This window comes from Sander lucioperca, chromosome 10 (assembly GCF_008315115.2).
Source record: "Sander lucioperca isolate FBNREF2018 chromosome 10, SLUC_FBN_1.2, whole genome shotgun sequence".
In the NCBI taxonomy this organism is placed as follows: domain Eukaryota; kingdom Metazoa; phylum Chordata; class Actinopteri; order Perciformes; family Percidae; genus Sander; species Sander lucioperca.
The window spans coordinates 39223257-39249712 of NC_050182.1; the positions used below are offsets into that span (position 1 = coordinate 39223257).

At 43.2% G+C, this 26456-nt stretch overlaps 2 protein-coding genes across 3 annotated transcripts; both read left to right on the plus strand.

The window, feature by feature from the left end:
* The first annotated feature begins 353 nt into the window (after window positions 1–353).
* Window positions 354–10600, plus strand: LOC116066633. 2 transcript variants are annotated; one of them, XM_031322828.2, is made up of 8 exons: window positions 354–897; window positions 2645–2785; window positions 2903–3581; window positions 3763–3901; window positions 5932–6098; window positions 6953–7102; window positions 7282–7448; window positions 8926–10600. In XM_031322828.2, the coding sequence occupies exons 2-8, from the start codon at window positions 2741–2743 to the stop codon at window positions 10219–10221; spliced, it is 2643 nt and encodes an 880-aa protein (XP_031178688.2). In that variant the 5' UTR covers window positions 354–897; window positions 2645–2740; the 3' UTR covers window positions 10222–10600. The 2 variants fall into 2 exon arrangements, with proteins under 2 accessions (XP_031178688.2, XP_031178687.2); XM_031322827.2 differs by having other exon boundaries at window positions 356–897; window positions 7282–7466.
* Window positions 10601–14884: 4284 nt separating this feature from the next.
* On the plus strand, window positions 14885–25334 carry LOC116066651 (dysbindin-A-like). The gene is made up of 10 exons (XM_031322854.2): window positions 14885–15107; window positions 16575–16628; window positions 18114–18164; window positions 18280–18340; window positions 18613–18745; window positions 19351–19483; window positions 21405–21427; window positions 22497–22643; window positions 24241–24369; window positions 24801–25334. The coding sequence occupies exons 1-10, from the start codon at window positions 15052–15054 to the stop codon at window positions 25058–25060; spliced, it is 1047 nt and encodes a 348-aa protein (XP_031178714.1). The 5' UTR covers window positions 14885–15051; the 3' UTR covers window positions 25061–25334.
* The last annotated feature ends 1122 nt before the right edge of the window (window positions 25335–26456 follow it).

Here is a 26456-nt window from a genome sequence, read left to right on the forward strand (position 1 = left end):
GCGTGGCCTATATCAGGAGATTCAGCTGGATCCAGGGAACGCAAAGATATATGGTTTTTGATGTGCGATGTACGGTTTGGGAGTTATAGGGCCAAACACGTTTTCTGCAATAGCGCCACCTAGGATATGTGTAATTTTTTTGAATCTTTGCAATTTTCACCAGTTGTGACGTGTGCACATTTTTGTGAGTTTTAGTGCATTCTAACCCCCTCAAAAATGCGACAAAGGACTCGGAAAAATAACGTGACCAAAAACAATAGCAGTTTCACTCAGGCCCTAATAATCGTGTCATTAAATAAGAAGCTAGAGCAGGTTGATTGTAGATAATTAAAGACAGATGTCTTAATAACGACAATAGACGCGCACTAGAATCATGGAGTCGGCTGAAGTGACCGTGCATTGCAAACGGCGGAGAGCGCAATGGTTTCTGGGTGAAGCCGGGATCGACGGATGACAAACGATGACATTTGGCGTTTGGTATCAAAGATCCTCTATACTGTTCTAAACCGTCTCTGTTGGTAGGCTTATTTAATACACGACCAGAATCAGATCGAGCCTCGTGAATGGTGGACCTCGACCGACTTCCGGGTCAACTGGAAATGACCCGCAGTCTGAACCGACCGTAGTTACGACAATACAAGCGCACAGAAACGTAAGCAGGGCTGGCCTTGGTTCGGAAGCCGCAGTGGTGCTGCCTTCCTGCGCTCCACAGCCGTGCAGGGGCCGAGTCCCATCGGCACACCGGGCCTGACGGCTCTGCTAGTAGAAGAACGGCACGCTCGAGCCGCTGGGAGATTTCATGTGATCCGTTGTTCGTTATAAAGTGTGATTGGCTCCGTGTGCCATCCGCTTCGGTTTTCGGTGTGCCCGTGATGTAGGCCGATAATCCTGCTGGAGGTGGGTGATGGATTATTGTTTGATATTTGCTCTGTTTAAGGACTAATATAACCAGAATAGAGATGTTAGGCGCCCTTACAGGCTAGTCAGGGTTGCACACAGAATGCCATCCACACTCCCTATCGCAGCCCGTACACCCTGTACTGAACTGTACTGACAGAGATCCGTCCATGTAAAAGCTGGTTGGAGGCAGGTGTCCCAGATCCAGCTGTGATCGGATGCACTGTGTGTCTAAAAGGCAGATGTTGAAATGAGGGAGACGCAGCGTTGTTATCTTTCCTGAGTTTTAATTTAATTACATTCCCAACACACTGATCAGCTGTGCATGTGAGTAAAATTGTGTTGCCATGCAGCAGGTCTCTCCAGCCACACTGTGGAAGAGAGAGAAAGGATCATTGCTGTGTCAGTAGAAAGAGAGCCGTGTGGAAGCAGGCCTATCGGCACCTTATTTTCACATCAACCTCTGACAGTGACACCACGCACAGTGTGGCACTTTCAACAGTAGCCTACACCTTTTTTATCATCAGAGTTTAAAATCACAGAATAACATTTTACTTCCTTCCACATTCATAGTGTGGCAGGTGAACTCTGCAGAGTGAAACCATCTCACTCACAGCAGAAACCAAAAAAGGACCAAATGTGACATTTCATTAAGACAAAAAGCATCCATGAAGACAGCAACGCTTCGTCGCCAGTTAAGTCTGATCACAGGTAGATCTGGAACACCTTTCCTGCTGCAGGTGACTACAGGACAGGTGGTAGCTTTGCTTGACATGACTCCAATGTTTGCTGCAAGTGCGTAACGGCAGTTGAGATCTCCAACTATCTAGGGATTTCCCAGGACAAAAAAGAAAAACAATCAAATTTAGTTTTTTTTAACTTGAAAAAAGAGACAAAAACATTGAAAGAAGCGGGGGTTGTAACCCCCCTATCATCCCGCCCCGTAAATTACACCTATGGTTTGCTGTAATATCTTCATGCTACATGTCCTGACTGATGCGTGTTGTAGTAGTAGATGATACACACTTTTGTACTTTAACCAGCAAAAAGCTCTAAAGCAGCGCACTCTCCCGAGGCTATAGCCTCTTTCCGACCAACTAGTTACAGGAACGTAGTTATAGGAACAGTCCACTTCTAAACAGTTCTACTAACTACTCTCCCCCAAAAAAATGGTTTTGCCATTTGCATTCACACTGGCCAAGTGGCTATAGGAACTGACCTTTTGTTATTATAACACAGCCATCTAACCACCACTATGCGGAAAAGGGAAAAGTAAAAAGACCGTGCCCTGAAGTAGGAGCTGAAAGAGTTACAGGAACTGTGGTCAGAGGAACTTAATAATCCCCAAATTGTTCTAGGAACATTATGTTTTAGGAACTGCAAAAATCCCTCTGGTCGGAAAGTGGCTTATGTAACACAGAACATAAGATCCACTGCGGCCAATGGCCTTGGTGCTTTGCTCTGTCTTTACATCGTGCCGTGTTGTCAGAATCACATGAAAATCAAATGTCTTATTCAAAGCCAGTTAGGCTGCGGCAGTAGGAAGCATCATCCCTCAGATAGTCTGGACCAAACTCCATTTCCAGGATAAAGCCTAACATCCATGTTGTTTCTTGACTCTATAATTGTTTTTGTACTGATTGTATATTCATATGTCTAAACTGTTGGTGTCTTTATTTTTGACCACAGCTATCAAGTCAAACTAACATCTGTGTTTTTCTGTTATATCCTGACTCCTCTTTCCCAGGACGGAGCGGTGGAGATTACATTTCCACACCTGTAGAGAAAACAAAGTGAAAGAGGCTTCTGTACTTCATGTGCCCATTAGCGTCTGCTTGGCAAGATGAGTACAGACAGACCCAAACGGAATATCATCAAAAAAAAATATGTAAGCAAAACTTTTTTTCCACTCTGTCCTCATTAATGATCTGGATTTTTTAGATGTACCACACACAATTTTTTTTTACACCAACAATTGTGTGTGTGTGTGTGTGTGTGTGTGTAGGACATCAGTGACGGGATGCCTTGGTGTGAAGAACGTCTGGTCCGCAAAGTTCTTTTCCTCTCCCTCAGGGAATTCAGAGACACACACCGTGCCTCACACATACACACGCGCACACACAAACGCACGGTGAAAAAAACACTCTTACACGCTCAGCGAACAACACAGGCACAGAAAAACACGCGCACAAGACAGCGTGTGCACACGCCGCAACAAAGAGTCACACACAGAGCACCAAACACACAGAAAAACGCGCACAGTGCACAGAACATGCATATTTCAAAACACCTACGCCCCCATGAACACAACAACAAAGGGCAAAAAATGAACTTGTCTCAGGACTCACACACACCAAAAAATAAATGCTCTCACACACTACAGAACATGCAAACACAATCAACAACGTGTGCAGGGAAAATTACACACACTGTACAGCAAACCCACCTCCAAGAAAATACTCACACGCTACAAAAGAGTTCTGGATCAACCAGGACACTACGCTCACATAAAACACAGAACACACAGTCGCTGCTCGACACGAAATACACAGAAACTGCAAAACACACACACGCTCCTCGGCACAAACACTGCCAAAAGACCACCTGCACTCCTGAGAACACACCGCTGAGCCCCCCTGTCCCGGCCAGGACATTGCGCTCACACACTCCCACAAGCCACAGCGGTCAGTACTGTCCACACCTTTCTCCTCTTCTGTCTGAGTTACAGTTCAATCTGATTGTAGTCCGCCCTTTACAGTTTCTGCTCACACCGCTTTGATTTCTGTGACGTTGTAGGTTCAGGTCATGTCTCTAAGACGTGAAAATGCTTCATGTAAGAAACTAAAGTTCTACTTGTCCTCTTAGGCCCCCGGGTTAATGGCATCAGCCGGCGTCAGTCCCTGCTGTCTGCTGGTCCCAGCTGGAGCTGGTCCTTACAGACACGGCCTCAGCAGCGCCGCCCTGCTAGCATCCATCGCCACAAGGATGACCCCGCCAGCAAGAGGTCAGCTGCTCTACTGTGTGTGTTTGCATGTTCGTGCCTGTGTGCATGACTCACCTGCAAACAGTAAACTTTGAATATTATCTGGGGTGCTGTGTTTTTGTGATCATCGATTAACGAAAATAGTTAGATTATTATTTTTTACTGCGGCATGGCTGCAACCGCGACGAGACTGCACAATCCAAATACCCGACCTGACTCTTTTTCACTATCACACATATGGACTAAATTTGTCCAACAACAGATTGGGGTCTGTATTCTGAGATATATACAGTGAGGAAAATAAGTATTTGAACACCCTGCTATTTTGCAAGTTCTCCCACTTAGAAATCATGGAGGGGTCTGAAATTGTCATCGTAGGTGCATGTCCACTGTGAGAGACATAATCTAAAAAAAAAAATCCAGAAATCACAATGTATGATTTTTTAACTATTTATTTGTATGATACAGCTGCAAATAAGTATTTGAACACCTGTCTATCAGCTAGAATTCTGACCCTCAAAGACCTGTTAGTCTGCCTTTAAAATGTCCACCTCCACTCCATTTATTATCCTAAATTAGATGCACCTGTTTGAGGTCTTTAGCTGCATAAAGACACCTGTCCAGCCCATACAATCAGTAAGAATCCCACTACTAACATGGCCAAGACCAAAGAGCTGTCCAAAGACACTAGAGACAAAATTGTACACCTCCACAAGGCTGGAAAGGGCTACGGGGAAATTGCCAAGCAGCTTGGTGAAAAAAGGTCCACTGTTGGAGCAATCATTAGAAAATGGAAGAAGCTAAACATGACTGTCAATCTCCCTCGGACTGGGGCTCCATGCAAGATCTCACCTCGTGGGGTCTCAATGATCCTAAGAAAGGTGAGAAATCAGCCCAGAACTACACGGGAGGAGCTGGTCAATGACCTGAAAAGAGCTGGGACCACCGTTTCCAAGGTTACTGTTGGTAATACACTAAGACGTCATGGTTTGAAATCATGCATGGCACGGAAGGTTCCCCTGCTTAAACCAGCACATGTCAAGGCCCATCTTAAGTTTGCCAATGACCATTTGGATGATCCAGAGGAGTCATGGGAGAAAGTCATGTGGTCAGATGAGACCAAAATAGAACTTTTTGGTCATAATTCCACTAACCGTGTTTGGAGGAAGAAGAATGATGAGTACCATCCCAAGAACACCATCCCTACTGTGAAGCATGGGGGTGGTAGCATCATGCTTTGGGGGTGTTTTTCTGCACATGGGACAGGGCGACTGCACTGTATTAAGGAGAGGATGACCGGGGCCATGTATTGTGAGATTTTGGGGAACAACCTCCTTCCCTCAGTTAGAGCATTGAAGATGGGTCGAGGCTGGGTCTTCCAACATGACAATGACCCGAAGCACACAGCCAGGATAACCAAGGAGTGGCTCTGGAAGAAGCATATCAAGGTTCTGGCGTGGCCTAGCCAGTCTCCAGACCTAAACCCAATAGAGAATCTTTGGAGGGAGCTCAAACTCCGTGTTTCTCAGCGACAGCCCAGAAACCTGACTGATCTAGAGAAGATCTGTGTGGAGGAGTGGGCCAAAATCCCTCCTGCAGTGTGTGCAAACCTGGTGAAAAACTACAGGAAACGTTTGACCTCTGTAATTGCAAACAAAGGCTACTGTACCAAATATTAACATTGATTTTCTCAGGTGTTCAAATACTTATTTGCAGCTGTATCATACAAATAAATAGTTAAAAAATCATACATTGTGATTTTTTTTTTAGATTATGTCTCTCACAGTGGACATGCACCTACGATGACAATTTCAGACCCCTCCATGATTTCTAAGTGGGAGAACTTGCAAAATAGCAGGGTGTTCAAATACTTATTTTCCTCACTGTATATATATGGTAGGGTGTATATACAGTATATATAGGGTGTATTTATACATATACATACATATAGGGATACTTGGATGTATTGCATGACTGTTGTATTAGACTATATTTTACCCAATAAACTGGCAACTGACAGTGTGTGAATGTGGTTGGGCATGTGTGTGCAGACCAAGGCTGCGAGCGCAGAGGAAGTTCGCCCAGTCCCCCCCCAGCTCTCCAGGACCTGGAGTGTTGATGACAGCAGCCCGGAGTAACCACAGCCTGGCCGTGGTCACCTGTCTGACCAGGTGCAGACCCAAGACTGAGGACTTCTTGTCTTTTCTCTGTCTGAGAGGTGAGCTACAAGCACACACGCTGCCCATTCACCACATAGGTACAGTCTATGTACAGTAGTGGTCTGATCGGAGAGCTCAGCTCCATATCATCGTATAACTGAGTAAACAACAACTGTTCAATTAATGCTGAAGAAAGACCAATGCACCAGTGTGTTTAAACCCATCTAATATCTCTATTATTCAAGAGAAGGAAGGTAAGTACTACTGCATTAGCAAAAAACAAACGCAATGAGCTGCTGAGAAGGGTCCAGTTGCGCCTCACAGACCCTACAAAACACGGCCCGTACAAGACACGGCCACCGCAAAACACGCCCCGTACAAGACACGGCCACCACAAAACGCCCCGTACAAGACACGGCCACCACAAAACGCCCCGTACAAGACACGGCCACCACAAAACACGCCCTGTACAAGACACGGCCACCGCAGAACACGCCCTGTACAAGACACAGCCACCACAGAACACGCCCTGTACAAGACACAGCCACCGCAGAACACGGCCTGTACAAGACACAGCCACCGCAGAACACGGCCACCGCAAAACACGCCCTGTACAAGACACGCCCACTGCAAAACACGCCCTTTTCAGACGCTGCTGCCAGAGGAACCACAGCTGCTGACTGAGATTAGTCTGAGCAGCAAGTTGCAAAAAGGGTCTGAAAAGTCGCTAAGTCCTGCAAGAAAGACGGCAAGTTGGGAACACTGTGTGTGCAACATTTAGCTAGCCCGAATTGGGGGATGGAGGGCACGGCCAGACAGGGACAATGGATCCGGCGGGCGGGCGCAGACGCGCACTGGTGATCATACTGCATCTCCTCCAGAATCAATGAAGGCATTTCTTCTTTCACTTCAGGTTCAGCAGCGCTGCCTAGCAACATGGCCTTCGTAGCGAGTGGACGAGCCAAGGGGCCAGCTGGTGCTCGGCATCTTACTTCCTGTCTTTCCACCAATCACAGGACTGCAGCTGAGGGGAAGAACATGAGCATATTCAGGAGAACAGCAGGTACCCCTCCACTCACCTGTCTGTGGCTCTGCATGTATTCACTTACATACAGTCTCATCAGTCTCTTCAACACTCTGATGATTGAGACAACTTTGGATTAAAAGGTAGTTTTAATTCATCCAACAACATGCTTTTATATAATGTGGTTGTGCCTCTGTGTCTGTCCTGCTGTCCTACAGTGCAGCGAGACTCTCTGAGAGGGAGGCCTGGAGGCTCCTTCTGCCCTCTAACGGCCCGGGAACAGAGGAGGAGGGAGAGAGAGAGGAGAGAAGAGGAACAGCAGAGGAGGATGAGGGGAGAGCGAGCTGAGAGACACCTCCTGAGACCTCGCCAGCTCTCCCTACAGGTCAGCAGGACCAACCAGGTCTGATCATCCTTTCTACATGCTTCTCTGTCTGAATGTGTCTGGTTGTATCATCAGTAACATGAAGATTGAATTTGACTCTGATACACATGTAGTTCAGTTGGTTGCGGTGCAAAAAGCGTTATTCTCTTTATCTTGTTGATCACAAATTAAAGAATTTCACTTTATGAGGTTTTTTAACATTAATGTGAGTTCCCCCAGCCTGCCTATGGTCCCCCAGTGGCTAGAAATGGTGATAGATGTAAACCGAGCCCTGGGTATCCTGCTCTGCCTTTGAAAAAATGAAAGCTCAGATGGGCCGATCTGGAATCCTCCTTATGAGCTCATAAGAAGCAAGGTTACCTCTCCTTTCTCTGCTTTGCCCGCCCAGAGAATTTGGCCCACCCATGAGAGAGACATCATGGCTTTCAAACGAGCAAAGTGGCAGTTGGTCAAGGCCACACCCCCACCCTCCACCTTGTCCCCCCCTCTCTCCTCCTCAATAGCATTTAAAGCTACAGACACAGAAATTTCGGGAAAGAGACTTCAGATACAGTATTAGGGGACCACTAAGGTCTATATAAAAGAGACTTCAGATACAGTATTAGGGGACCACTAAGGTCTATATAAAAGAGACTTCAGATACAGTATTAGGGGACCACTAAGGTCTATATAAAAGAGACTTCAGATATAGTATTAGGGGACCACTAAGGTCTATATAAAAGAGACTTCAGATACAGTATTAGGGGACCACTAAGGTCTATATAAAAGAGACTTCAGATACAGTATTAGGGGACCACTAAGGCCTATATAAAAGAGACTTCAGATACAGTATTAGGGGACCACTAAGGCCTATATAAAAGCATCCAAAAAGCACCATGTCATGGGACCTTTAAGAATTTAGAGCATCAACATTAAAAGCAAAATTCAGCCTTTTTCATGATAATTATCTCAGAAGTGAATACTTTGTTGCACCTTTAACCATCCTACGAGCTTTTCTTAAGAAGCATACCTGCAGCTCAGGGCAGACATAAACAGCATTGGGGGGTGGTGATGCTATCGCTGTTTCACTTCCTGCCCAGCTTTCCGAACGCCCCACGGCTCGCGTGAAAATAGACCTGGCGCGTATCTTTGGCAGAGCGGAGCCGATAGCCGCTTCACACACGCTTCTGGGACACGCCGTGACGCAGACGGTGGAATAGGAAGCATTGACTTGATTGGCCGCAATTGCTCGCCGGGGTCGCAGTGCCTCCGGAACGCAGCGCAGACGCGCCCGGTGGAAAATAAGGGTTAGCGATCAAATCAAATCCTTCTCGAAGTTTTTCCTTTTTACTGAATCACATTACAGAAGCTAAATATGCTGCTGTGTCACTGTGCTGGTAAAGAACAGAAGGCCATCTGTTTACAGAATCATGCTCATAACTTTTTTTTTTCTAATTGAATTATTCCCAGGCCTTATCATGATCTCTTTCCTTTGCAGGTTGCAATGGTAACTGGACTCTCCGAACAAAGAACTTCCTGTGTCCGGTCAGTTCCTACCTTAAAGCCTGGCACCGGGGCAGGCAGCAGACGCTCCCCCAGGCCCTGCACAAGGCCGAGCAATACCTGTAAACCAAGACCCCAGGAAAGCAACAACCAACACATCTCCCGGCATAGCAAACACCAGCTGCCTCGCAATCAGCACCTTCCTCTCCACCACCCAACCGTCTCAAAGTACTATAGCAACGCCAAGACCTTCGGTAGTGTCCAGAACTCAGGAAGACATTCAAGCAGGACTCCAGCCCAAATAACATTGACTAATGGCACAGTCATCAGGTCGCTAAGGGAGAGCCCTGGGGTCCTGAGGTTGTCCAGGAGAAAGAGAGGCCTCCCACCAGACACCAGCCCTCCCCCTCCGAAGCGGATTCCTTCGGGCAGCAACGCATCAAAGAAGTGCAGGACAGTGCAATACAATGATGGTGATGTCCCATCGGAGAGTGACTGCCATATTGGTGAGATCCCACAGAGGGAGGCCAACTGTAACGAAGAGGTTAGAGTGGAGGACGTGAGTCATATTGGTGATATCGCTGGCAGCCATGATGAAGAACTTAAACAAGAAGGCAGCTGTGACCACGTTGGAGAGATGAGACTGGAGAGGGACAGTTGTATTAGTGAAGACCTACAGGACAAGGGCAATGTTGGAAAGTTAAGTTTGAGCAGTGTCTCTGCTCTGGAGCCCTCTCAGGAAGGGGTCAACTTCACCAACATCATCACCGACTATGACCTGAGCCCTGTAACTGAGGTCATATGCAGACATGTGAGAGACAAAAGGCTGCAGAGAAATCAGCCCGCGTCATCCACAGTCCCTACGCTACTAACCAGGACTACTGAATCTAGGACTGTTGCCAGAGCTGCTGCTGCTGCTGCTGCTGCTGCTGCTAGGACTACTGCAACTAAAGCTGCTATCAACTCAGTGACATCCAAACACATACACACTGACCCACCAGCAAGTTATTCTGCCAAGCACACTGCTAAGGGTACTAACAAAGCTACTAGTAAGGACATTACCAAGTGTACTTCACCAGCCAGCAGGTACTCTATCCATAATTCCAAAGGTGCTGCAAAGGACACTTCCAAGGGTACCAGAGAGGACTCGACAAAGGACTGCGCACCTGTCAGTAGCTATTCTAGCACTTCCAGGGGCTCTACAAAGAGCCTTACCCAGACCAAGTGTACTACCTCAGCCATTAAGACCAGGACCAGCCCTAGAACCCTTCAGAAGCGCCGACAAACCTGAGCTACATCTGGAAACGTTGACAGATCCACTGTTTGCTATATTGAGAATTGATGTTGAAGACAATTAGCCAAGTATTCAGAACAACATTGGATACTGTTGATCATAAGTGTCGCATGATGATGGTTGTTGGCTGGTTGGATAGTGACGTAGTGACTGTGTACTGTTCTCTACATGTGTCAATGATTGTGGGAACATTTTAATTCTAAAGGTCAAATAAATAATTGGAAGACAGCATAATGGCAGACACGCTGTATACTGGACTGTATAGTGAAAGGCCACTGTTTTCAGAAGTTTCACTGCTGAATCCGAAATTGCAGCTTGGTATCGTATTCATATGGAAAAGGCACTGGTTTTATTAAAGCACATAGTTTAATTTGAATCGGTCTGTACAGTTTTCAGCAGCTTAACTAAGCCGTTTTAACATATTAGTTTCCCTTTCACACATGTTACACACAACAGGAGAGTTTTCACTTCCTGGAAATCCTCAGTTTGGTTTAGACGAGGGGTGGCGCCTGGCTAGAGCACACAGGAAGCAGGACATGATGCAGATTACACCGTGGTCACAGAGCCGGTTCATAATTTGGTCATAAACAACCGAGTCTCTTGCCTTTCCTTGAATCTGTCTGACCGTCACCCATTGGGATGTGGAATTTGAAGCCTTGAGTTTGATGATACCAAAATTGACCATATTTGGACAAGAAGGCGGAGCTTGGGACGATGACATGGTTAAACGCTAAAGAGGAAAAGTCGCCGATTTTCAACCGGCTGACGCGAAATCATCCAGAGGAGTTTATTTTCTTTTATTTTGATGCTGCCGTTTAAACAGGGACCTCCGGGTACTGACACCATTCATCTGCATGAAAGGCAGTACACAGTAGAGCCCTGCGCGGGACTGTTTTCTTCATCCCGCTCCCGGCGAATTTCTGACCATTACCGCCCGCACCCGCAACATGTGTGTTACACTCCCGCCCGCTCCCGCAATGTGTACGTCCACTCCCGCCCGCACCCGCAAAACTCTGAGAATTTATGCCCGCACAATAATAGAGATGCATTGACGTTATGTCTTCTCCCGTCCCGCATGAGAAAACACGTCATTTTATAGGTTAATAGGGAGAAGATGAAGGCAAAGAAGGCAGGTGCTTGCTGCTGTTAGACGGGGAGGAAGGAGCAGAAGGATAGGGAGAGAGGGGGAGGAAGGGGCCGATGATGAGGGAGAGAGGAGAGGGAGAGAGGGGGAGGAAGGAGCCGAGGATGAGGGAGCGAGCGGACGGTGGACGGAGCCTTGGCTCGGAGCTCCCCCGTCCTGGGAGGCTCAGACACGCTGGTGTCTGCTCATAGATGGCCTATACAGTATATACTCAGTCAGTATATATGTATATCTATGGTTTCTGCTGGCGTGGGGGGGGGTTCCAGGCTACATCCCGATCCCGCAGTGTTTTTTTTTAGCCGCCCGCTCCCGCCCGCAGCAAAGTTAAAACCGCCCACTCCCGCGAGATTTGCGTTGGGTCCCGCGGGACCCAATCCCAATGCAGCCCTCTAGTACACAGAACATCGGCACTGACTAGTCTAGGTTTGCAGTGCATGTGTGAAAGGAGCTCTATGTGTGAAAGCTGTCATGCATACGGCTACATACCATTGCTCTGGGGCTTCTACATACAGTAAAAGTCCTAAAGGTTTCTCATTTAAAATCCTCACCAGAGTTAAAGGACAGGTTCATACTTTTTTTCAAATACGTTGTGTCTTGAAACAATAGTGCTGATATGAACAGTGAAACTGCTGTAATCGTTCCTCCTGATGTTTATCTGAGGGCTCAGCAGTCTTAGTCAAATAAAGTGGGCATCTTCCAAAGTTAGTGTTTGTAGTATGAAATTCCATATTTGTGTTACTGTCCACAGATCAGCAAGGAAACACTGTCCAGGGAACCAAAAAAGGGGGAATTTTGTTCACAATAGGCTGTAAATATGAAAGATACCCACTTGATTTGTCTAATTCAGACAGCTGAAGTCTCATATAAACTTCAAATAAACTTTGTCTTGACTTATTTCTTTTATTTTCCCCTTCACCGAAGCCCTTTATGCCCGTACTGTACATATCATTAACAGGTTTTTGTCCATGCTTCACTAGGCGTGTAAAAGGGTGTGGAGGTGGCCGTGTATTGACTTGACGTGTTTTTTTCAGCGTCTGTGAGGATCGATACATTTGTAGAAATAGAAGGATGTGTGTATTGTAAGGCGGGTGAGCAACAGACATATAAAGAAACGCCTCAATAAATACTGTTCACTGTTAACACGGCCATCATACTGTATGATAAATGACTGTATAAGACCCCACACTGGATCTGATGGATACTATTGAAATGTCAGAAGGTTTTCGGATTACATCAGGTTCTATCAGGTGCTATTCGCTTGCTCATGAGATGATTTTAGGGAGGTTAAATAGATGTGATAAAACATTATGGCTGTCAATACATTCATTAATATGGCACATTTGCTCACAGTAAAACCACTGTGAATATTTTTTAAGTTACCATAATCACATAACATTTCTACACATAGGGGCTTTAAATGAGTAATTGAAAAATATGTTTGTAAATGCGCTCATTATACTCTGTCCGTAATGATATATTTTATCAGTCAAAATCACAGGTGGCAGGTGTTCATTTATGGCCAGCACATGTTAAACTAAGTTATGCGTTAAGGTTTGGATCAATTTCATATTGTGACCTGTTTGAGCTGTGGAATTTTATTAAACCATATACTGACATTATGTATGAGTGTTGGTGTATGCTGCAGAAAACTGCACTCCTTAAAACAATTGCTTACTACAGTTATTATGCCATGAAAGTGTGCTTCTTCATCCCCGTCACGCCGTCAAATCCCAGACTCATCAGGTTTGTTGCCGTTATTGTAAATGCTTTTTACAAGAGTTAAGTATCAGCGGTTTTCTCCTGGTTGGTATTTTGTGAAAGTTATCCGATCTTTTAAAGCATTTCTGCTATGCAAAGTACCTTTTGTGAACTCATCAGTGATCACTTATTTTGGATAAATTGGACAATCTAGATTCCTGATACAGGATTCACACACCGCTAGTTTATTTGACAACTCACTCATTCCAGCTAACACATTGTAACAAGGGATGTTTTCATTAAGGATCCTTACAGCTTGTGTGGTTGGAGCTACACATAATATTGCGCTTCAGCCATTCACCTTTAATAATGTGGTGCCTGTGTTGGCTAAATGGCCTTCAATGGGAAATCATTGAATGGATATGCAGTGTGTAACAGCTGGCTTTCATCTGGGACACAAAGTCAGTGGTTTCAAGTTCATTTGAAAAAAACAAATGTGTTATTGAGCATCTTCCACTACTCATTTAGCTGTCTTTAAAATATTAAAGTGCAAGAATGTGCAATACATTTGTGCGTCTTGCAGATACAGACATGCGGACAAAGTAGAGATGGTCCGATACCATTTTTTGCTCCCCGATTCTGATACCTGAACTTGCGTATCGGCCGATACCGAATACTGATCTGATACCAGTGTGTCATATATGTTATTATGTTTTAACAACTGTATACTAGTATCCTTGTATGGATGTGATATTATTTCTATCTTTGTTGTACGGTCTGGCTCAGGTTAAACTCTTTGTGAAACACGAACAAACACAACAGAACATCTCTAGTCTCCCGTTTCCCCTCTATTCCCATGAGTTCATCTCATGCCAGTTAATGCAACTTTAAAGTGTTATGGCGTTGTCAGTCAGTTGTTTTGTTATATCTCTATCTGTCATTGTGTGTTCATGACCTTTTGGTAAGATGAGCCAAGTCTTTCAGCCCCAAGGGAATATGATAACATGTAACAAATGAAAAGTCAAATATTTGTGCAGCGACATCTAAGATAGCCTAACTGTAAAAAGTCTGTATTTAAATGTGAATCATTTGATTGAAAATTTGCAATAAAATATCTTTGCATATTTATCTGCTGGGTGCATTTACATTGGAGGGGAATTAGTTAATTAATTAATTTATTTATTTATTTTTCAAAAACGCAGCCTACAGTAAAATGACTTCACATTCTTTATTTGCAATATTTTAAAAGTTAGTCGTAGGAATTTTAAGGAAGTTTTAATTTTTTTATTTACACAAAGAAACTTACAAAAGTATCACCATTCAAACTTCAGTAACATGCAGTGCAGACACCATTGCAAACATAACACAAATAAATCAATTAGTTACTGTATATCAAAATCATAACATAAGGCTTTGGTTTTTTTACAGCTTTACAATTAGTGTCCAGGTAAGATTAAAACTAGGATATAAAGACAGTAAAATTTGGTTTCTGATTTGCACATTTGCTGGCGTGTAAATGGATTTTTTTTACTTATAAAAGGATGAGATTAATGACATGCAATCTTTTTCTGTACAGACATTTTTTCATCGTTTTGTGTTGTATTGACAAAGGTATTATACAAAGAATCAGGTAAACATCAATAGCACATACACATCAAGTGTAATTCTTATAAAGATATACATTTAAAAAAAGCACACGAAATAATACAAACAATAAAACAACAGATTCATTACATTAAAATAAAATCCAGGAAGTTTTACGCATGAGGAGGTTTTTGTTGACATCACATGATCACCGGTACCTTAATTACTGAATATTCGCGCAACAAAACCCAACGGCTCACGTGACTGCAGTGAAAGCAAACAGCGTCCACAGCTCTCTTGAGTAGGGTTAAATGTTACAGCTAGCTAGCTAGCTGCTCGGAGTACAGTCGAGGTTGACAACCAGTTCTAGTTAAAGAAAGATCAAATGACAAAGAGGAATTATGTTTGAAAACTTCAGAGAACGACTTCACATGGTCCAACAGGATTTCACAACGGGGTTGGTCTGCTTTCTGACATCTCGTTCATCTGTTTTCACGTTAGCTAGCTAGCTGTGGAAACCTCCCACCTCACATATAATTAAATGTGAATGCCAGACCTTGTCATATAGCATACCATGTACACTTAATAGAGATTAGCAGCTAAAGTAGCTAAAGCTAACTACAGCCCCTCATTCTGCTTTTGGTCTTTTTTTTAGAAATCTGTAACGCTATTTTGTGGCGCACACGTCGATTTTAAACAGTAACGTTAGTTAGTTAGTTGCAATACTTGTGAATGTCATTTTCAACGTAACTACGCTGAGTTTGTTATCGTCCTAACTAACGTTAGCTCGGTCCGAGCTGTTCCTGGATCAATTGCTTTCAGCTGACCATCATGTGAGCTTTATTTTTCCAACCCTTTGAGTCAGAGTGAATACATGAAGTTACCACTCAGGTGAAAGAAGGATTCAGATCCTTTCTTAAAAGTACTAGCTAATACCACACTGTAAAAAATACTCTGTTACAAGTAAAAGTCCTGCATTGAAAATGTTCCTTAAGTGAAAGCCTGTAAGTATCATCAGGAAAATGTAGTTAAAGTATTAAAGGTAAAAAACTCTCCTCCCATTTTAGAAAGTGTAAACGATCCAAACAGTTGTGTGTTTAATGGTCTAATCATCTCAGCTGGACTTGTAGGCCGTTATATTGTTGGCTAGTTTACTTTAGAATAAAACATCAGATTTGATAAACTACATGTGTTTTGTGTGCAGAAATCTTAATGTGTAAAGTAACTAGTAACTAAAGCTGTAACAGATGAATGTAGTGGAGTAAAAAGTCCAATATTTCTCTCTGAAATGTAGAGGAGTAGAAGTAGAAAGTGGCATGGAAAGAAAAGACTCAAGTAAAGTACAAGTACCTCAACATTTGGACTGAAGTACAGTACTGGAGTAAATGTACTTAGTTACATTCCACCACTGCTCAGAGGACAGTGAATACATGAAGTTACCACTCAGAGGACAGTGATAAATACATGATGTCATGTCCACATTAGTTCTGCAATTAAAGAATCAATAATGGAAATTAGAAACAAACTCAACTATGGAATTAGAAATGCCTGTGGAAATCCCAATTTCCACAGTGTGAATTCTAAAAGCCGTCTTTCTACAATCTACTGAATGAGAGCTCACACAAAGGGTCCTTTTAAAAGCTGCTCCGCGTCATTTCTATATTTAATCAAATGAGCCTGAAAAATGTGTGTTGGGTCTGTCCATACAACAGCCTGCTGTGACTCAGCATTTGGGGGTGGCAGTGTCTCAGCCTGTAGGGAGTTGGGTTAGGAACTGGAGGAACTCAAGTCTCTCTCCCCACCCTCGCAAAACAGAGTGTAACATTGTAATTTTCCCTCTGGGGATTTTTAAAAAGTATGAATTATTATTATTGTTCTACGTGAATCTTTTTTTGAACTTTTCTTTATTTCTCTCTTCTTCCAGCTTCAAGACTCTTGGAGACAAATCAAGAGACACCAAAATCAGGAGGAGATCCAGGTGTGTGTGTGTGTGTGTGTGTGTGTGTGTGTGTGTGTGTGTGTGTGTGTGCGTGTGTGCGTGCGTGTGTGTGTGCGCGACAATCCAGCTAACAGCCAGTCACGCTGTATCATCTCTTATGGAAACAGCTGTTTTTTTACATTTACTGGATTGTTTGAATTATCATTTATTCTTCAAAATTCCTACATTTCCTACATCATCCTAAATTAATAATCACAAGGATGGAAACACTATAAAGCCCGAGAGCTTCTTTCCATCGTGGTCCTCTGGTGTAACACCTAAAACACCACGAGATAAGACAACTCAACAAAGAGTCAGCCTGTGCAGACAATACAGTCAACCCATGAATAGCAGGCGGCACGTCAACATGCTCTTGTTTTCAGGGCTAAAAAGTAAAATGTTGAAATCAAATATGCTACATGGCATTTAGTTTGTAACCATTTCTTTTATACCATCTCTGCTAAAGTGTTGTTGTTTGGGTGTTTCCTGAGAAACCCTGAGTTTATTGTTATTTTTAGGCGACCAAAATGTTCCAGTTAACTTTGCTGAAGTGAAAACACACAGTGAGAGAGTCAAAGTTTGAGATAAAAACACAAAAAACAAGTTGAGATCTATTTTAATGTCCCCAGTGTTAGCATGGTTAGCATTGCTAAGCCTCTGTCCTGATTGACAGGTCCTAAATCCTCCCCTGCTTTATCCTCTATTTTAAAATAAATGGAACCATCATTTACTAAATGAACATCATGCTGTGTTGAAGAAGACTTGAAACTAGAGGTTGAGACCATAAACTCATTATGAAAATGTTTACTGAGGTAATAAATCAAGAGAGAAGTAAGCTCATTTTCTCATAGACTTCTATAGAAACAATCTTCTGTTTGGAGCCAGTGGAGTCTCCCCCTGCTGGAAGTTAGAGAGAATGCAGCTTTAAGGAGCTTCAGCTTTGGCTTCACTTCTCAGATCAGGGCTCCGTTTCAGAAAGCAGGTTTAGTTAAAACTCTGAGTTTGTTAACCCTGAGATGAGGGAAACTCTGGGTTTTCTGTTTCAGAAAGGGAGGTTAATCAAACCTGAGAGAGAGGGGTAACTCCAGCCCGTTTCAGAACGAGAGGTAACTTAACCTCAGAGTCAGTTACTGTGGTAACTGAGCCTGTGAACCTAACCTGGTCGGGAGCAGGTTTTCTTCAATAAACCTCGAGTCTAAACTCAGTCTCCTCCCTCTGATACAGGCACGTGCTTAACTCTGAGTCAACCTACTCTGAGTTGATTGAACCAACTCAAATCAGCTGTTCTGGAACCGAAAACTCAGTTTCCCATCTCAGGGTAAATCAACTCAGACATCAGGGTTAGACTCAGAGTTTGTTAAACCTCCTTCCTCAAACGGACCCCTGGAAGCATCGTCCATTATTTTTACAGTCTATGGTTGGGTCTGAGGTGTGTGAATGCATCACATTATTTAACATTGTGTGATTCTTCTGTGTCTTGTTCAGGTTTGAAGAAAGCCCTTCTCATTTCAGTGCTGGACTGGACATCCTCAACAGGTTACACACACACACACACACACACACACACACACACACACACACACACACACTGACACACAGACACACAGTGATATCAAGTGTGTTTGTGTCTCTACAATGTGTTTTTTTTTAGGTATGAGGAGAGCTGGTTTGTGCTCCATAGAAGAACTAAAGAGTGTGCTCAGGCTGCCGAGGTAGGAGCAACATCACGTCTTTTCAAGCCAATAATGATTCACGATTCTAGATTTGATTTCCCCCATCATTGCCATGCTGTTGTGCTAAAAGATCAAACTGAAACATGTTAGAGTCAGTCCTGACTGTGGCAGCCCTGAATTTAATGAATTTATCTAATTTTAAGAATTTAAGCACTGGAAAATGTTGGTATCTTTCAGCAGACTTTCACGTGTGTGTGTGTGTGTGTGTGTGTGTGTGTGTGTGTGTGTGTGTGTGTGTGTGTGTGTGTTAGACAGTAGATGGGGACATAGTGATGCTCTCAGCACACTGGGAGAGAAGAAGAGCAGCTCTGACACAGCTACAGGAACAGCTGCAGAGCGTGCCGGCCTTCATCAGTGAACTGGATGCCATTACTGCTAACATAGGTAGGTACTGTATGGAGTCTGCTTCATAAAGCCAGCCACCAGCAACACCAACAGATGGCGCCCCAACGTCACACAGCGGGCCTCACGCTGCGTTCCATTTACCTCGGCAGCCTGAGCCATTGCCATAGATATAAAACATATCTGTGGTCACAACCGAGTTGATCGCGTTCCAGTACAACGAATCGCAATGTTTGCGCTAGCCAGTTTAGCCATTGTTAGCCATACCAGTTGATAACAACACATTGCGCTGTATTTTGTGCATACAAACACTGCAGCAACATGTCCACAGATAGAAGTTGGACAGTATTGTGTGTACGACTGGTTTAATGAGACAGAAGTGCTATTAAACGGTATATTACTACAGCTTTCACAAGTGTTGATGCACGGAGCAGCCATGTTGGATTTTGAGGTCAGCTTTGCCTGTAAAAATTCGGGAAATCTGACTTCAGGGGGGCGTTCCATTTGAAATTTCAGACTTGGAACTCAGAAATTTCAACTTCCAAGTACTAATGGAACTCACCATATGCATGTGCTACCTGTGTAGTTTTTTCATTTGTGTGTGTGTGTGTGTGTGTGTGTGTGTGTGTGTGTGTGTGTGTGTCTAGCTCATTTGGAAGGCGACTTTGAGGAGATGGAGAGCAGGCTGGTCTACCTGGAGACACTGTGCTGTCAGTGTGAGCAGCAGACATCCAAACAAAATCACATCAACCAACTGGAAGTCTACAAGAAAAAGAAGAGGTAAAAGACTGAATGTTCTGCTTTTTTCAATGAATATTTTTTTGTAATCAGTAGTTTTTATTGTTTTTTTTAACGAGAAGAAAGACAAAACATCAAATAGCCTTCAACATTAGGCTATAAGAAAACAAAGACAAGATACCCAGAATGGACGGTGGTATCAAATTATAGTTCAAGTTATAAGTTAAACAATAAACAAATCTGACACAAACTGGGTAAAAGAAAATTAACAGTAGAAAATAACAGCAAGTAATTTAAATCAAAATGTATATATTTTTTCAATGATTGAGACGGTACAATAGGTGCTTGTTATTGAACAATGCTCGATGATTTCTGAGTACCAGTTGAATTGTGTCTTTAAAACCAGTGTCAAAAACTGTCAGGTACTTAAAGTTCGATGGTCACTACTTTGATCATTAATGTCCTCACTCATGTCCTAATTCAGTCATTTTATACTCATACTAAATGGTTGTCTAGAGATTGAACTTTGAAATGCTTTAAAAGTCCCAGTGTGTAACGTGTTTAGTAGTTCATTATCAAAATCTGTGTTGCCCGTTCACAAACTTTTTTTTTTCATGAATATTGCGCCATCTTGAACTACGTTAGCCGGTAAGGAACATACAGGACATACTGCTCCGCCTTTCGCGTTTTCGCTGTCACATGATAAACTCACAGGTGCTGCTAATGCTGCTAATGGGTATCGTAGCTTCCCGGCCCCGGCAAGTTTGAAGAAGGAAACATGGAGGACCACACGTATTCAAAATCCTAATTTCAGGAACAGGAGTCGTCTTCTCAGCCCAGAAAAAGAAAAAGGATATTGAAAAGAGCAAGAGACCGGCGTCATCAGAAAAAAGAGTGAAGGCTGCCGTAGCTGTAATACGTACTTTGAACTGTGTGGCGCGATAGAGTTGATTGCGATGTATGATCTCAACGCTAGATGGGAGAAATTCCTACACATTGGACCTTTTAAACAGAAAAATATGGAATAAAATATGTTACTACCGTGGAACTGAACCTCAGTTATTGTATTGATAATGATTCTGACAAAAAGCCCTGTGCCTGTCCAGGCTTTATTTATTTACCGCCTGAATTCACTGAATAGATCAAAATGTGAAGTAACTCTGGTTAAACGCCACCTTTTGTTTTGTTTTTGCTGTTGTACTTCATTCAATTTGTGCACCATGTATGTCAGTGGACCAGAGGGAATCGGCATCAGTAGAGTGATGGTCTGTGGTCAGACATTACTAAGGGGGCTTTCACAAGTTTTGGTTTCACACTGCAGTTATGCAAGTGCACTAAAGAGTTAAACGTGACAAAACTACGTCCTGTCATCATCGCATATGTGAGCTGCGTCTCCCAACAGTAACTGATTGGTTTGTAGACAGGCTCCACCGTCCTCTCATGTCCTCTCTCTGTGTCTGAATTTTTCCAGCTGACGGTTGCTCTCCCCGTGCTGCCGCGGCTCTTTTTGTTTTGTTGCGTCGTTGAGAAGCAAGACGCGAGAACTTTTCTTGGGGTTTTGAGGAGCTGCAGCATTTATTCAAAGGGAAACTGAAACCTACACTATACATTTACTACCACCTTAACAAGTAAACTGCGGAGTTATTCTCTGCTCTGATAGCCGACAGCTGTCTGCTCTGAGCGCTGACACCGTCTCTCTCTCGTGTACACACTAAGCACTGAGCTGTTCCTTAAAGGAGTTACACTTCCTGTATTCGGTCCAAAAGTCCGAACAATCCAAAAAAATGCTTGTTTGGTCCGGACCGTGGTCCGGGGGAGGCTTCCCACCTGTCATTTTTGTTCGGATCAAACTGAAAAGTCCGAAAGTCCGGACCAAACGAAGTAGGTGTGAAAGCCCCCTAAAACAAACCAAAGAGCAATGGAAGAACATAACGCTGACTTGTCTGCTGTTGTCTTTTAACAGGAGGGAGTTGGAGGTGCTGGAAGGTGAGCTACACACACACACACACACACACACACACACACACACACACACACACACACACACACACACACACACACACACACACACACACACACACACTACATACTACTGTATTACAGTGCTGTCGAGTGTTTGCCTCTTTTGTAATGTCTCTATTGTTCCGTATGTGTCACAATGAATGGATGTATAGAAAAAATGTAATATTAGACAAAAGCAACCCATGACATTTTTCTCCTCAAGAAAATGTGATGTTATTCAATAAAAAAAATATGCATTTTGACATTTTGGACCATTATTATTACCATATCTGTGTTGAAAAAAGGTTGGAAAAGCTAGAGCAGATAATAAATGAATAAATAAATAAATAACTCAAAGCTTAAAGACAGAACTTTCTAAAGAAGTCCAACTACAACCATTAGATCTGAGAGAAGTCTTTTATTTATTTTTTTGTTTTTGTTTATTTCTTTGGGCATTTCCGCCTTTAATGGATAGGACAGCTCAGACATGAAAGGGGAGAGGGGTGGGCGGGGGGGAGACATGCAGGAAACTGTCACAGGTTGGACTCGAACCCTGGACCTTCTGGGTCGAGGAATAAACCTCTACAACCAGGCCAAGTTGGATGCTTTTTTGAGGTTTTTGCCACATTTGACATTCATTTAGCTTAGGTGCTGCCAAAAAATGGCTTGGGTCTCAAATGGCAGGGAAAACCCTGGACTTGTTTTTACAATCATGCATCTTGATAACACGCCAAAATGGCATACAAATTGACATGTCATACATACGCCACTTATTGAGATCAGTCTGCATTTGGGAGCCTTACATGTGTGAAAACCCTTTCCCCCCTGTAGTTATTATCAATAGAAATAGGTAGACTGGTTGACTGGTGTGTCGGTGTAATTTTCATGTTCTATGCCCGTGACAAGTTTGGCTCCAGGTGACTGGAACATTGAATGTTGAATATTGGTGCCTTTAAAGTTCTAAATGACTGTACACCTGTTGATACTGCTGTTAATGGCATGATGTGAAACACTATAGAGATTCTTTTAAAAATGACGTGTCTTCTGTTTGTAGTGGAGCTGAATTCTGAGCATGCTCAGAAGGTGGCCGAGCTGGAGCAGGCCACGCGGCAGAAACTGAGAGAACGACAGAAAGTCTACGAAGAAGCCTTTAACCAAGACATGGAGCAGTACCTGTCCAACGGATACCTGCAGCACAGAGGCAAGGCACTCTCATTTACAGCACATCACTTTATATAATACATTATTATATAATAGAGCCCGACCGATAAAGGATTTTTAAGGCCAATATCGGTACAAATATTTGGTGATTTAAAAATCTGATATTCCGATATATCGGCCGATATAAATAAAAAAAAAAAAATCTAACACAAACGTGTAACAAAACATAACCAGATTTCTCTAACATTAGTTATTTGTAGTTATTTGAGTCCTCACTAAAATAATGATAATGCAGTTTAAAAATAAACTTTTATTGTTTTATTGTCACAACAGAACAGAAGAACATCAAAATATATTAAAGTTCTGATGAATAAAATGTATAAAAATACAAACTTAAGATATGAAACTTAAAGTCATTTGAACAAAAACTAGGGCTGTCAGCGTTAACGCGTTAATCGCGATGCGATTAAGGGCCGGGCCTAACAGGCTACTATTTTGACCCTTTGCCACACCGTTACTTATCATCAAGCTGCGATACTTCCTCCTGCTGCAGGCTGCAGGCATGATGGAGAGAGACAGCAGCAACACAGTTCTGAATGGAGCTTTTAATTTTCCAGAACTCCCGGACGGCTCGTAGACAAGTCGAAAGCTATATGCACATTGTGTAAAGCCGAATTAAAATATCGCTGAAGCACATCAAGCTTGAGCTACCACCTACGAGCTAATTAATGTGACTCAGGTTGATGCTACCCACTAGCATGCTACCCACTCAGGCAAAGCAGTATTTTGGAGAGTGCTACTTGCCGACCTGTGGATGAAACCACATCCCAAAAAATGACTACAGCTCTTGCAAAACGGTTGGCAATTAACTGCAGACCTGTCAGCATCGTAGAGGACTCGGGTCTTAACTACGGTTGGCATGTTCTGACCTGTCTCATTACCGTCGAGGGGGACAGTAGTTTCACGGACACACAGCCTGTACGACACGGAGAAAGCAGCCCAACTGGAACTGCTGCAAGGTGCTGCAAACGCTGTCTCATTAACCGGTGATCACTGGACGTCAGTGAGTGATCAACATTATTTAGGAGTTACTAAACACTATATTGACTCTGGTAAGGATAGGGATTTTTTGTTTTTTAGTTAGGTACTTGGAGGAATTGTGCAATAATGACAGATTCACACATTTTTGTTTATAGTAAATACTAAACAAATACAAATCTTTAAAGTCAAGTTTATAAAGTAACTTTCTTTGCAGTCATTTGATTCCCAATCAAGATACTTTGGTAAGAATTGCTTTCCATTGTTAATATGTACTTAAAAACTGTTCTGAAATGCAAAATAATAGAATTTTAATCATGTGATAAAATATGCGATTAATCACGATTAACTATAGAAAATCAGCAATTAATCGCGATTAAAAAAAATTATAGGTTGTAGAGAGCCCTCTTGTGGACAAAGTATGCAACGCCAACACTCAGAACATGGTTGAAGGGTGTTTCGTCCGTTTTTTATTTTTTTTAAATATTTATAATTAATTTATCGGCCATTATAAATGCCGATACTGATAGTTTGGAAAATGCCTAATATCGGTCGGGCTCTATTATATAACTATTAACCAATCAAATTGTGTGTTGCAGAGCCAACAACAGCTGATGAGGGTGTTCTGGATCAGATGACAGTCAGTAACATATCAGACCTGGAGGCTTTGGACGACTTCCTCAACTCCACTGTTGATGACATCAGTACAGGATCATCGCTGACCTCAGGTAAACCCCGATGCCGTTACTCTACAACCTGAGGACAACGCAAGACATGCACATATTGTATGTTACACAAAGTAAGATATGGTACGTCGTCAACGCTTTTAAAGCTGCAGCAATGACACAGCCATGGCCACCGCTGGCTTCTGAAGATGTAATGTGTGCCTGGTGGACATGGAGCAACATGTGGGAGGATCAGTTAGTACAATGAAACCAGCTGGTACATGGTTTTATATTTCACATGTCTGTTACAGGAGTGATATCAATGACCATCCCTTATAACGAAATGAATGGGCCTGTGGCTGAACTATGTCCCGTGTGAATGCACCAAACAAAACTCAGATGTAGCGGGTTAAACTCGAGTGAATGATGGACACTAGTCCATGGAGAGTGAAGCTTTAGTTACTCCGTGAAGTAATAGCTGTCTTCTCTAACAGGTCCAGACCTCGAGTCCTGCTCCTCCGAATCTTACACAAGCCAAACAATCCCAGCCCCTCCCACACTCAACCAACCGTCCGACCAGGACGCAGCACGGGAGCCCGAAGACGAAGCGGACAGTGAGGAGAGTGATGAGCCTCTGGTGCAGTCGGACGAAGAGGACGTTCAGCCGGATGTGATACTGGTCGGGCTGCAGGAAGTTGGCACCGTGAGGGACTCTGATGACAGTGACCCTGCAGGGGACCTGCCCTCTGGGTAACTTAGCAACCAGGCCCCTGAAACACTGAGACATACCCCTCTGCACAGCCGTCACACAGCTGCCATCTCCAGCCAACACGAGTCTGCATTTCAGTGCTGCTTTCCTCTGAAGGCTGAGATCAGCAAAGTGACACCAAAACATGTCTTTAACACAAATGCTTAATTTTCATTGGTAGGGACACCTGTGCTGAGCTGTCAGTAATGCAAACTTGGACATTGTCCATTCACCTAAATGAAATTGATTAAAAAAGAGACTCAAATCAAAGCTAAACAGATAAGTGCTTGGCTTGTATCCTTTGGTATAAAGCATCTTAATCTATCTGAGGATGTGACAGTTTAAGACTGTATAACACCACTACTCACACGCTACAGTAACTTCCAACTTTTTTAGCTTCGGGCAAATTTATCTAAGAAATTCTGTACATAGGACTTACTTAGTGACCTTATTTAGGTGCGGACTGTTAAAGTCCTCAAGATAGAGATTTATCTTGTATTTCTCTTTGTGCTCACTAAAAACCAGCCAGTGCAGCTATACTACTCTAGGAAGAGCTGGTGCCTCTGCCCAGCATTAGCAGCAGGGCAGTGTTGATGTACTAGTACTGGTACTGGTACTTTGGTGGTCAGACCTCCCTGAGAAACGCGCTCGTCTCATAATAAGTGTTGCTGGAGTTTATCCTCTTCAGACCTTTTCCCTTCTCCAGGCGTTTTGGCAGTAGGTGAAGTGGAGCCATAAATCTGAACTGTCCTACTTCAGATCTAGATAAGAAATCTGGAGCAACAGACTGACTGTCAACAGTTCAGATATTCTATATTATTAATGAAAAGCAACAACCTCATTTAATATTGTATGTGGCGTTTTCTTTTGCGGGGGGGGGGGGATGGCAAATGTTGCACCAAAACAAGTTCCTTCCAGAGACTATTTAGCAGAGCCACCGTTGCTGCGTCCGGAGCTTAGCGCCGCCCAAGACCGTTCAAAGAAATGCAAACAAGTTAGGGCGGATTTTTTTTCTCCTACCCCAGAACGTATCCGTGGAGTAGCCAGACCAGGATTACTGAGAGGATAAAATTCAGGTTTGCGGGATAGATCTGATGATAGACCAACTGTAATAATAATAATACTGGGAGACTGGATTTTACAATTCTTAAAAGATATCATGGTGATAGTTATTTTATCGTCCATTGTGACGATTTCCAGGTGAACAGTAGAATTCACTGTTCCAATGTACCACAGACAGGGTAAGTTAAAGGGTTGACACATTGTTAGCTTTAATTTGTTTGCTACACCAGATTCATTATTTAACATTTCTGTTTTTATTAGACAACTACCATCGTTTTTGTCTGACAAAAAGATAAACAAGTCTGTTTTTGTCTCTTTACCCATTCAATAAAAATATCCG

Bases quoted from the DNA above. Each gene is read 5' to 3' on its own strand.
- LOC116066651 (XM_031322854.2), top strand. From the start codon at position 15,052: ATGTTTGAAAACTTCAGAGAACGACTTCACATGGTCCAACAGGATTTC. The intron at 15,108-16,574 runs GTTGGTCTGCTT...CTCTTCTTCCAG, and splicing joins CAACAGGATTTCACAACGGG to CTTCAAGACTCTTGGAGACA. The intron at 18,165-18,279 runs GTTACACACACA...GTTTTTTTTTAG, and splicing joins GGACTGGACATCCTCAACAG to GTATGAGGAGAGCTGGTTTG.
- LOC116066633 (XM_031322827.2), top strand. From the start codon at position 2,741: ATGAGTACAGACAGACCCAAACGGAATATCATCAAAAAAAAATAT. The intron at 3,902-5,931 runs GTCAGCTGCTCT...ATGTGTGTGCAG, and splicing joins GATGACCCCGCCAGCAAGAG to ACCAAGGCTGCGAGCGCAGA. The intron at 7,103-7,281 runs GTACCCCTCCAC...GCTGTCCTACAG, and splicing joins CATATTCAGGAGAACAGCAG to TGCAGCGAGACTCTCTGAGA.